General features: G+C 49.8%; 1 protein-coding gene across 3 annotated transcripts in view; it reads right to left on the bottom strand.

Moving 5' to 3' along the window:
• Nucleotides 1-51: 51 nt before the first annotated feature.
• Nucleotides 52-11,597, bottom strand: part of LOC116078573 (angiotensin-converting enzyme-like protein Ace3) — a 12,527-nt gene continuing 981 nt past the window's right edge. For all 3 annotated transcript variants that reach the window (XM_031353884.1, XM_031353885.1, XM_031353886.1), the window contains exons 4-15: nt 11,301-11,388; nt 11,034-11,177; nt 10,106-10,297; nt 9,920-10,017; nt 9,645-9,817; nt 9,093-9,316; nt 8,807-8,951; nt 7,206-7,304; nt 6,906-7,028; nt 2,749-2,933; nt 1,888-2,279; nt 52-385 (exon numbers count right to left, since the gene is read on the bottom strand). In XM_031353884.1, coding sequence (XP_031209744.1) covers nt 1,909-2,279; nt 2,749-2,933; nt 6,906-7,028; nt 7,206-7,304; nt 8,807-8,951; nt 9,093-9,316; nt 9,645-9,817; nt 9,920-10,017; nt 10,106-10,297; nt 11,034-11,177; nt 11,301-11,388 — 1,842 coding nt within the window. In that variant the 3' untranslated portion in view covers nt 52-385; nt 1,888-1,908. The remainder of the gene's footprint in view (nt 386-1,887; nt 2,280-2,748; nt 2,934-6,905; nt 7,029-7,205; nt 7,305-8,806; nt 8,952-9,092; nt 9,317-9,644; nt 9,818-9,919; nt 10,018-10,105; nt 10,298-11,033; nt 11,178-11,300; nt 11,389-11,597) is intronic.

Here is an 11,597-nt window from a genome sequence, read left to right as displayed (position 1 = left end):
AATGGGAGAGGTGAAAACGCAGAGGAAAAAAAATTGATCAACAGCATCCAATGCTAGTTTGAACATCCAGATTTAATTGATGGACAGTTGAGTTCTTAAGAAGTCTGATGTTCAGGAGGAAATTTGAAGACCTTTGAAGGAAATATTCTGGCAGAAATATAAACTTTACAAAGTGGATGGGGGAAGGGAGGTGGCCAAGGAAGCTCACTGAGGCCTCTGCTGTAGTTCAGGTGAGAGGCTTGGAGTCCTGGAATGGATATGCCCTTGCCATGCAGAGTCACAATACCTGGTAGGGGACCTCGGCCACAGTGGCTGAGAGATGAGAGGGCTGCCCTGAGGGGAGCAGAGTTGTCTTGGCTGTCCCTGAATATGAGGAGCAGGCTGGCTGTGGAAGAGAAATGGGGACACTGTTTCCTATACAGTCAGCAGCAGTGGCTTACTCAGTGAGATATTCTTTCATTTGCTTATTCATTCAAGCGTCTCACCGGTCCTCACAGTACACAGAGTAATCCCGATGTGTGTTAAGCCTCATGGACCTAACATCTAATAACAAGGACAAATAAAGGCATTATAGTCATAAATAAATGACAGTATAATGCAGAGGTATCAAACAATGGTGCGGTAGCATCTGATCCTGGAGTAGAAATGGTTTAGAGTTTGGAAGAACATGGGAGAGAGATCTAGAGACCTGGGCAGAGAGAGGGATCAGGGAATTCCATTCTGTTGACCTGTCTCCTCAACCTGTGACTTTAGCATTCAGATCTCTAAGAAAAGCTGGTCTCATGTTTGGGCTACCTGGTGCCTCTTCCCTGTGGCTTCTGGTTGTAATTTATTTCCCTTCAAGCCTCCCCTATTCTCTGTCAGATACTGACTCCCAGGCTTCCCAGGAGTCCCAGAGCTTCAGCTCTGATTTATCTGAAAATATTGAGTATGATATTCCTATGGTCAGAAGGCAAGGTAGAAAGGGTTAAAAGGGTGGGGGCAGAGGCCATTTCCCCCTTTCCCAAGATTACCCCTAGAACACCAAATCCCAACTACCTCCTCATGGTATCTTGTCCCCATTCTCCCTTCCCCCACTGAGCCTGGAAAGGTGCCGTTTGCCCTGTGCTTGCTCTCCAGGGCAACGGGCCAGGCAGCAGGTGTGTGTGTGTTGAACAAGGCCATCTCCGGAGCAGAGTGACTAGAGATGAGCTTTGTTTAAATATTAAAGAAGTTGATCATTAATCACGCCTGGCTCGGTGCCCAGCTACCCACTGTCTCCATTCGCGAGGGCCTGGGCTAGGGTGGGGAGAGCCATGGGGCAGTTTTGTGAGGTTACTTGCATTTCAGGTGGTCAAACAAAGAGCCTTTTTGGGGCCTGGATTATGCAGACTGAAAGGGCACGATAAAGGATCATCAGAGTGTGGTAGGCTGTATAGAGAACACAGCGCTCAGGAACTGGGCATCAGCAATTCATAAAGGAATGTCTGGTCCCACTGAAGGACAGTTTATAAGTGGGTGGCAGTGAGTCCTTTTTCTAGAGATTCCTTGGAGCCTGCGGCTCTAGACAAGCCCCATAGCTAAACTCCTGAACAAAACAAGGATGCGTAGAAGGTTAGTTCTCGTGTGGCTTGGTGCAAAGTCAGCTTCAAAAGGACACAGACACTGACTCACTAAAACCATTGTTTCTGAGCCACTGAAAAAAAGTAGGGTTGGTCCAGAACCCAGGACACCCATAGATCACACAAGGTCAGTCACCTGTGCCTGCCTCACAGCTTTGCAAACACCGTCATACCACACGCTCACAGATCTGCCACAGCTGTGTCCAGTCACAGCTGGGCACTATGCCTGCAGCCCATACCCTTCTTAGCCTGTCTGTCTCAGACATCCTCTACCCCAGTCTCTCACCGGTCTCCATGGTGGCTCCTCTCAGCTCTGCCCTTCATCTTTCATCCATGGACTCTTCTCTGTGTTTTGTGTGTTGTTTTGCATGACTATCCGAATGAGCAGGCCAATACAGCACAGCATAAGGATGATGCAGAGACCCAGCAGGAGCCACTGTTTTCGGGCCACCTGGTGGGGTTCCATGGCTATGCCCAGGAAGTAGGTGTAGGGCGGGGTCTTAAGTGTCACCTTGTCTGTGTTCAGGGACTGTTTTTCCAAGTAGTGCAGCCTAAAGGCCAGTGCCAGGATGAGGAGAAACATGACAAAGCTCATAATCAGCAACACCCATTGCCCCAGGTATGCCTGGCCGGGCTCTGTCTCCGAACCCAGAAACGACACTTTGCTTAGGATTTTTTCTGTGGGGAAAAAAAAATAGAGTCTTATAGAGTAAGAAAGCCTGAGGGAAGTGGCCCTTGAGTCCCCTGTGGCAGCCAGGAAGGACATGATGGCCACAGTCTTCTCTCTCAGCCTCATGCCACAGGTGTGTGTGGGGGGGGTGGGGGGGGAGAACTATCCTGCAGTGAGGGGGCATGAGAAAGCAAAAGGAAGAGAAGATGTATGTGGGTAGAGTGACCTAACTCACAGAGCCCAGTCTGGGGGCTCCTACCCTCTGACCAAGCTTGGCAGCCTTGCTGGATGATGTGTAAGTCACTGAGTAGGAAAGGAGAGTAGACTTTGGACCTGGCTGAGGTTGCCCCGGGCCTAGTACAGATGGGGGTCACCCAACTCTACTGTCTGGCTCAAGGCAGGCCACGGACTGACTAGCAGGATAGGACAGGGCCTAGATCTGCACTAGAGCGAAGGCCAGGGTCAGCTTTGTCCAACCTTCAAAAGAACAGCTGAAGTCTGGCCAGCCGAGGATGTCACCTTGCTTCACGTTCTCAGCCACCAGCCAGTTCATCAGTGGCTTGAAGTAGGTCAAGAGGGCCTTGCTGGATATATTGGACTCTCCAGTCATCTCCCTTAGGACCTCCTGCCAGGGACGGCTGGAGCCCAGCTTCAGGATATCCCTAGGGGAGTAGAGTTGTCTTGTGAGACCATGTGGGAATGTCAGCAGGGGTGGCTCCTCTGAGTAAACACAACTTTAATTCCTCACGTTGCCAACCAGGACCCCAGAGCCCTCAGCACAGTAGATTCCATCACTCATTTGGAAGCAAGACTCACCTGGATGTGGCTATCAGTTCTATCCTTGGGAGGCCTTGGACAAATAACTCATCTAAGCTTCACCTCTGTAAGTGGAAGCAACCATGCAGGGTTGCTACCATGCTGCGAAGCAATAAATACCGACTGTTGCTGCTGATTGATGTTATCTCCTACTGTGGGCATCCTTATTCTCCATTCAAACAGGCAGCCAGACAGAGCCTCTGTTCTTGCTGATGTATTTTATGTAGCAACAGCCCTTCAGTCCTTCTTGGCCACATAAGGAAGGGTTGAGAGAATTCAAGTGCTGTGAGCAAAGGATGTTCTCTGTGTAACACTTGCATGCTGCACAAATAGCTGTCTTGAGGCACACCCAGGGCTTGGTGGCAGATGGCAGGCTCACTGCATTTACCATGACGGTGCAGAGGGTGCTAAAGCCAGAGCTCCAGGCTCTATCCAGGCCTCAACAAACAATAGCACTGGACAGATGTTGACATTTCTCAACCTGTTGTTCCAGGGTCTGATCAGGAAAAGGGTGGGAGCTGGAAGCTTAGAGCTCACTGTATCGGGGCACACAGGTTCAAAACTCAGCAATGCTACTTATTGACCATATAACCTTAGACATTTAAACTCTCTCAGGCTTAGTCTTCTCATCCGTAACATGAGCTCCCATGAACATCTGCCCATCAAGGTAATGAGTATCAAGTCACAAGGTGGTGAAGGAATTTGTAATTTGCAGGATTTGTCATGCTACTTGATAAACAACAGAGTCAGATGTGGGAACGGAAGGCCGGCAGATACTTGGCAGAAACCATGAGACACATTTGCCTAGCATGTGTAAGGCCCTGGGTTTGAGTTCCCCAGAATTTCAAGAAGAGAAACAAGGAAGACAGGAAGAAGAAAAGAAATCACTGAGGGAAAATCTGTTAAGATTTATTTATAGAGAATAAAGACAAAGAGTCAACAAGAGTGAAATAAGTAAAAATAAAATAAGTCACAATTCCCAAATGATTTGAGAGTTTTTCAGATGCTGGATCCTGGTAGAGAAAAAAAAAAAAAAAAAAAAAAAACAACCTAGTGTAGGCCAGGATCTCACTGTGTAGCCCAGGCTAACTTTGAACTCATGGTCTTCCTGCCATGACCTTCTAGTTGCTAGGGTTACAAACTTGTGCCACCACACACAGTTGGGAGAATAGCTTTGACTCCTGAGACTCTGACCATGAAGAAACTGCTCCACAGGCTGTCGGGCTGTGTGAAGAGAGCTCAGCTACACACAGCTAATAAAGGGCTTTAGCACTGGTTGCTGGACACTGCCTCGGTCTCCAAAACAGCAGTATAATCCACAGATGATGGCAGGGCCAACATGGCTGGGGGACTTTAAGAAACGATCCAAGGTCCACTTTGACTCTCTATTCCCATCAGAAACAGCCCAGCACTTGATGTAGGATGATGGGTCCAGAGAGCAAAAGCACACGAAAGCTACCATAGGTAGAAGATTGGGAAAGAATCTCCCTTTTCCCCTGCTCCATCCTCATCCCCATGAACCTGGGGGCTTCAGCTGTTTCACCTTCTCTTAACATTCAACCACCTTTCCCCACACCCAAGCCTATAAACATCTCCATGCCCTGTCTTCAGTGTACTAGGACTTGGGTCTCAGGCTCCTCACATTTGGCCATTTTATGAATTTTCTCTTTTACAAAGTGAGACCTTTCCCCCATCAGGATGTTATTTAGCTGTCAAAGTGGGCCTGGTAACACCTGCCTCCTGTCCCCTCCACCTTCCTCACTTCCCCTTCTCCTTCTCCTGGGATCCACTCTGTCGTCATTTAAACCTCCCCCAAACCTTATAACACTCCCTTTCTTAGAAGGCTCTCTTCTGCCCACTACCCAGTGAATGGCAGGCAAGATGTTCAGGCATCTTTTTGGACCAGGGGTGTAGACAGTGAATTGGGTCGGGGGTGGGGTTCTGATGAACAATGTGCTTTGGGGTTAGGTCAAACAGAGTCCTGTGTACACTGGGTAGGGTAAGAAAGGGAAGTAGAGAGAACGACTGATGTCAAGTGTTCCCCCAAGCAAGAGGCATACAGGGGAGTTAGACACGGGCTGCTGGGAGAAAACACGTTCTTTTCTTCCATGTCTGCTTTTGGGGATAGACATTTCTCTTTGGTTTCGGGTTGAACTTCCTGACCCTCTTCATATTTGCCAAAGTCTCTTCTGTCCAGCCTCCTTTTTAGTAGTTTAGGATTCGTTTATTTCACAGTCTATTGCCCTCTGCTGGACACAAGAAGACTCATCAACCATGCTCTAAGTAAATGCTAAGTGAACAAGACAAGCAGCTACAGGTTGAATGAAGAGCCCACTTGTATGTGTGGGCATACATCCATATGTATACATCCATATGCCTATGTATAAAGAAAGGAGGGTGGTGGTGAGGGTGGTGATGGTGCTCATGTCATTGGACCTCTCTTGAAACAAAGCCCAGAGGACTAATCCTTCTGTTCCATTGGTGTTTACAGGTGGTTGAAGGGCATGGAGGAGCCACAGATAACCTCATTACACATATAAAGGAAGCTAGGTGGAGTGACATATACCTGTAACCCCAGTATGCCGGGGAGGTAGGTGTGAGAGGATTTCAAGTTTGAGGCTAGCCTGGGGGCGACAAGACCATATCTCAGAAAAACCAGAAGTACAACTAATAGTCTAAAATGCATGCAGGGGATACTAGGTCATGTATCTCTAACTCTCTGCAAGGCAGAAACAACACTCAAAGTTGAACAATTAAAGAAACAGATCAAAATCAATAGCAGTCAAGAGGACAAAGACCCAGCCAGTGGGCAGATGCCCCAACTCAATGGTGGGAGGGCTGGCCTTGGAACCAGAAGACCCGATGTGATCTCACCAGGGCCTGCACCCCCAGACTGATGGAGGTGACACTTCCCCTTTTTCGGACACCCAGAAAATGGTGTCCAAGCCTGGAATCCGGGGTCTTCACCAGGAGTATAGCTGGTGAAGCAAGGGACAGATTAACCATCTCTTGATTGCAACTGTTTTGCAACCAGTTCCAAATTCATAGCGTGAATTTCCTGCTTGCTAAATGAATGGCACACAATCAAGTCACTTCTCTGATCTTCACTTGTAAAAAGCCAATGACAACCTTCTACCCTACAAAGTTAAGAGCTACCAATTGAAACATGGATAAAGAACTCAGAGTCCAGCTAGCAGAGAAAATGCTTTGCACGTTCAGTTCCTGCCCTCCACCTATTTCCTTCAAGTTGGCTTCAAGGCAAAACCTAGGACCACAACAACAGATTTGGAAAGGAACGGGCTAAACATCAAGTGCATTAGAAAAGACCAGAAGGTCAAAGTGGACCATAGGCTGGCCAGAAGTGTGTCAAGAGGCTGCAGTAAAAGTAACTTCAGTTGGCCTGGGAGCCAAGCTGAGCACTTCAGTGAGGAGTCAGAAAAGGCAAATGACCCAAGGATGCCTCAAACACATCCAGACATTCACAAGGATAGAATAAGGGGGTTCTGGTAGCTAAATCAGAAGGCCAAGACACCAACCCTGGCTTTTCATTGATAAGTACATTTACTGTATATGTGCATGCCTGTGTGCTCCATATGTCTCTGATCACAGCAGGCTACACGAGAGAAAACAGGCTTGTGTGTTAATGTAGGAGAGAATGCAGTCTGCCACGAGAAGGCACTTCCACCAGAATGTCAGCTCAGTGCGGTTGCTCAGGGGGCCTAGGGTGGCCCTTTGGGGCTAGGGAGAGTCTGAAGCCAGGACTCCCTATGAAAGAGGTAGTAGAAGCTGAAAAAAACCTGGGGGATTTGTGCACTCACCCCAGCATCTTCCCTGCCACCTTGGAGTTATAGATATCACACCGGTGCAGAGGGCCCACATGGCCTGAGGCCCTGCAGAGTACTTCATGAAGTTGAAACTGCAGTACTAGACCGAGAAAGTACCTGTGTAAAGGAAGGAGAAGATGTGCTTTGGAGAGGAGACCTGGTGTAGGAAGCCCAGACCTGCTGGGGCACTCAGTGGCCTTAAGGTTCCATCTTTGCACTTTCTGGAACTTCTCCACCCAGTCCCCATGTCTCCCAGATCCCAGCCAGCTCTGCCAACAGGGCCCAGACCTTTACCGCATGTAGGGCACACTGGCAGGGATGTGGAACTTGGCTCCTGGGTCAAAATCATCTTCTGACCGAGGGACAGGTGGGCACAGGCCTTGGTACTTCAACCTGGTAGGAGAGAGACAGGGGCTTGGCCATGGGTCCTGGGAGGTTCTCAGAGCTTTGTTTGAAGCCCGTGTGTGTGTGTCCAGCCTGTCTGGGCCTGGCTTGCGGAGGCCATTCAGTGCATTTTCATCAACTAGATAAGTGAGAACATGCAGAATCAGGAATCAGAAAGTTTAATAACAGTGGTTAACAGTGATTGAGCATGTAGACTGTTCATGAGTATTCCTTCTTAACACTGGCCTGATCTCTGTGGAGATGCCATCCAGGGACCAAGTATGGTCAGAGCCTTGCTTGCATCCATCCTAGTGATGAGATCAGACTATAAACTAGGAACCAGGTTATTTAATCTAAACAGTGCTAAGAAAAAAAAAACAGAAAGCAAGTGTGGTGGCACACACCTTTGATCTCAGCACTTGGGAGATGAGTTTGAGGCCAACCTGGTCTACAGAGTGAGTTCCAGGACAGCCAGGGCTACACAGAGAAACCCTGTCTAAAAACAAACAAACAAACAAACAAACAAAAACAAAACAAAACAAAAAGCAAAACCAAAAAACTAGAGAATAGCAGAACTAAGGAAAGAGCGGTCAGACTAGACGTGTCACGTGCTACATGGGTCATGTGACCTCTGAGTGCTGGCTGCTGTAAGTGCATTGAGCCATGGCAACCTATAGGGCAGACACAGAGTCTAAACGATCACAGGAACCTGATGTAGGCCACCCCATGTCCAGAAACTCGAACTTGGTAGTGTGATGCCTGATGGACCTAGAGAAGCCTAGGTTATGGGCATGTATTGTCCGATCAACTGAGCTGCTTGACAGCTGCTGAGCTTTTCTGTGGATGCTAAGGGTCCAGCAGGCATGCATGTGTTTTGGGGTAAAGGCCTTCCTCTCCCCCATGGAAAGTCTTTCTAGTAGGCAAAGTACTCTGTCGTCTGTCATCGCTTTTGCTGGCCTTCTGTGGAGGGAGCAGGCAGCAGGAGCCTGCTTGTTGGTCATTGTTATAGCATAGGCTTTTGCCTTTTTGGTTTTTTTTTGCGGGGGTTCATCATTTGGAGATAAAATCTCATGTCGTCCAGGCTGACCTCCAACTGGCTATGTAGGCAGCAAGCTGCTGGCCATGCCTGCAAGACTCTGTCCTCTCCTCCTGCCTCCTGATCCTCCCATGTCCACTTTCCAGGTGCTAGGATTACGGGTATGCACCACCTCACCTCTGCTGTTCTTGGATTGAAATCACCTAGCTGATTGTGTGAGATTCCTGCCCACCCACCGAGCAGACAGAGTCACTGCTGGCATCCCTATTTCACAGATGAGACAGAATCCTAGGAAGTTAAGAGATCTGCTCACCGCTGCCACCAGATTCAGAACCAGGCCTCATGGCCACCTAAGTCATGGCACTTTAGTCTGTATGTCTCTTTGCTTGGTGACAGCAAACAGCACACATTGCCTGACTACCCCAGGTTCCCATGACATCAACATTCGCTCTTACCAGGCAGCCATCTTCCCCACCTGAAGTTCCACCACTCCTGGTTGTAGACGTCCTTTGGAATACTGCCATCAAAGACCTTCCAACGAAACTTGTCTATCATGTAGCTGAACGGGATGAAGGCGATCTTCTCCAGGGCGATGCCTAACAGGAAGTTGACCTCCTCCTCTGGGGACGAGGTCAGGGCAGTGAGGAAGCAGCTTCTTGGTGTTCCCTTTCTTCAGCCTCACCCTAAGGCCTTAGTTCCCCTCAGCCCTAGCTAAAGCCCCAGCTTAGGCCACCCTCCTGTGACCCTTTGTTTTCTGTCACCTGAATCCAGGTGCAGTTGGCTGAGTAGACCTCTGACGAGCAGGTGCTTGTGGGAGGAGACCGAGAGGGTGGCCACCGACCCCACAGCCTCTTCAAAGGCTGGGCTGGCACCTTCTTGGTAGATTACAGAGAGGTTCTGGTACTGCAAGAAGTACTGGATATGGCCCATCTCGTGGAAGACGGAGAGCAGGTCTTCTAAGGTCACCTCAGTGCACTTCTTTACCCTAGAGTTAAAGAGTAGGAGTCAAGGAGCATGGGGATGCCCTAGAGACAGAAAAGTTCTTCATTCAAACTTCATTAAGGTATTAGGACCATCAAGCTGGAGACCAGAAGGGCCTTGGCTACACCGTCTTTCTCCACTCTAGACCCTGTGCCCACCCTGTGACTATAACCACTACTTTCCACACCCACCTTCTCTCCCGTGCTTCTGAATCTCACCCCACTTTCCCAACCCCTGCTCTCTCCTGCTTACTCCTTGCTACATGGCCAGTGAGAAACCAGAAGAGGGGTAAGAGAAAGATGCTGGATGGAGACCATACTGGCTGTAGACACCTGAAGTCATTGAACTTGTAGAAGTTCCAGGATGACGGGTGGCACTCCACTTCCCGCCCATCAACTGGCTTCTCCAGCATAGACTTCATCCAGAACGTAGATGGGACGGGTAGCATTCCCATAGAGGTAAAGAATAAGTTTGCCTCTTCGAACATTTTTTCAGGCTTCCAGTGCTGTGAGAAAAAGAGGTACTGTGGTTCTGTTGCCCGTTGGCCTAGGGGCATTGTGGGACAGAGGGATGGAGGAGGGGCAATATCCAGAGGCTCAGTGCTGACCTGGATCTTCATGATCGCTGTGATGTCCTCAGGAGGTTTATCCGGATAGGGCAGGACCAGATTTAGGATATTGTTCCAGGACTGAGCCCACATGTTCCCTGGAAAGGGGGTGAAGAAGCTAAGAAGAAGAAAGAGTAGCTTCCTCCCCCCCCCGCATCCTCACACAGCCACTAGTCTGGCCCTTACCCAGGAGGTGGGCAGGGATGGGCCCCTGCAGGTTAATGACCTCAGGCCCATAGTGGCGGTACAGTGAGCGGCGCACATAGGCATGTAGGTTCAGGTAGAGAGGCTGCAGCTCCTCATAGAGCTGCTCCAGATCTTCCTCCAGGGTATCAGACTCATGCTTGGATCGCCATAAAGCCCCCATGTCTTCGTATCCTAGGACAGGGAAAGAGACTTATTTAGTAGTGTTCACCATGACAGCCAGCATCCAATGGCCTGGCAGGGAGGAGACCCAGACACACTCCAAAGAAACGTCCCCACCCACCTCCCTGCTCTGCAGGAGTCTTAGGTGTGAACACCACCTCCCAAGGCATTGCCCACCCTATGGTACAAGCTCCTGGCCATGCCTTGCAAGGCCCTGTCCTTTCCTGCTGCTATGTCCAGAATCACCCAAAACCCTGTGGTCGTGTGGGTTTCTTTCTGATCCATGGTTTCCACCCATTGTGCCACAGTCTCTGTGTAGATACTTCGTTGCTTCCTGCCTTCCTGTCCTCTACTCATCTTTCCAGCACGGATAAATGTCAGAGAGGTCTGCCTTGAGCATAGACCTGAAGTTCTACCCTTCCCCGCTGTTCCCAGCAGCCCCTCCCTCCATGGCTTCACATTAAGCGATATTAGGGGTGCCTGAGCACTGGATGAGGCTCACCTCCTAATCAGACTGCCCCCAAAGTCCATGAGGCAGACATGTGTCTTTTCACTTACAAACCCTCAGGATCTTCCTTAGCTCCCAGCCCATAGTGCAGGCTCTATGTCTATTTGCAAGGCCCAGTTACAGGACTCATGGATCCCGAGCACAGCCAATACCAATTCTGCTGCTGCCTGAGTCCTCTGCAGATTCAGCTTCATGCTTTTCCTGGGCATTGACCCAAGATGCTATGTCCAGTCTGCTTACCATTATATTGTGCAGCCTTGTTGCTGAGACGTACGTAGTCCTCGAAGACAGGGCGGAGTTGCCGACCAACGACATCCCGCCAGCCCTGCCAGGCCCACAGCAGCTCCTTCTGGTCCCTGGAGGTGGCCATGATTTCTTCGAGGTCTGTGCCCAGATAGGAGCCACATGGCATCCTAAACTCTCCTACCTCTACTCTCACCCACCCTAGGTGATCCTTCATCAACAAGGGGACCCAGTTGAGGTCAGGAGCAGGGCTTAGTTGCTCACCAGGCTCCAGGGGCAAGCAGGGACCCTCATCCAGGCACACCTCAGCTTCATTATATGCTGTCTTCATGTAGGTCAGTAGTTTGTTGTACTGGGGGTGGGGGGCAGGCAGCTGTCACCCAGGGTAGGCCCATGTTCTTGGGCCCACTCCCAACACTAGCCCCACCAGCCAGGAGAGGTAGGCCTGGCCTCCTCCTCCTCTATAGGAAGCTCTGATTCCACCCCACCAATACCTGCTCCCGCCTGAGATACTCAGGTTCCAAGTCCAACCTGACCCTCCCTCCTCTGGGGTGCAGCAGT

Source organism: Mastomys coucha, unplaced genomic scaffold (assembly GCF_008632895.1).
Source record: "Mastomys coucha isolate ucsf_1 unplaced genomic scaffold, UCSF_Mcou_1 pScaffold5, whole genome shotgun sequence".
In the NCBI taxonomy this organism is placed as follows: Eukaryota; Metazoa; Chordata; class Mammalia; order Rodentia; family Muridae; genus Mastomys; species Mastomys coucha.
This window is presented reverse-complemented; position numbering and strand designations above follow the sequence as displayed.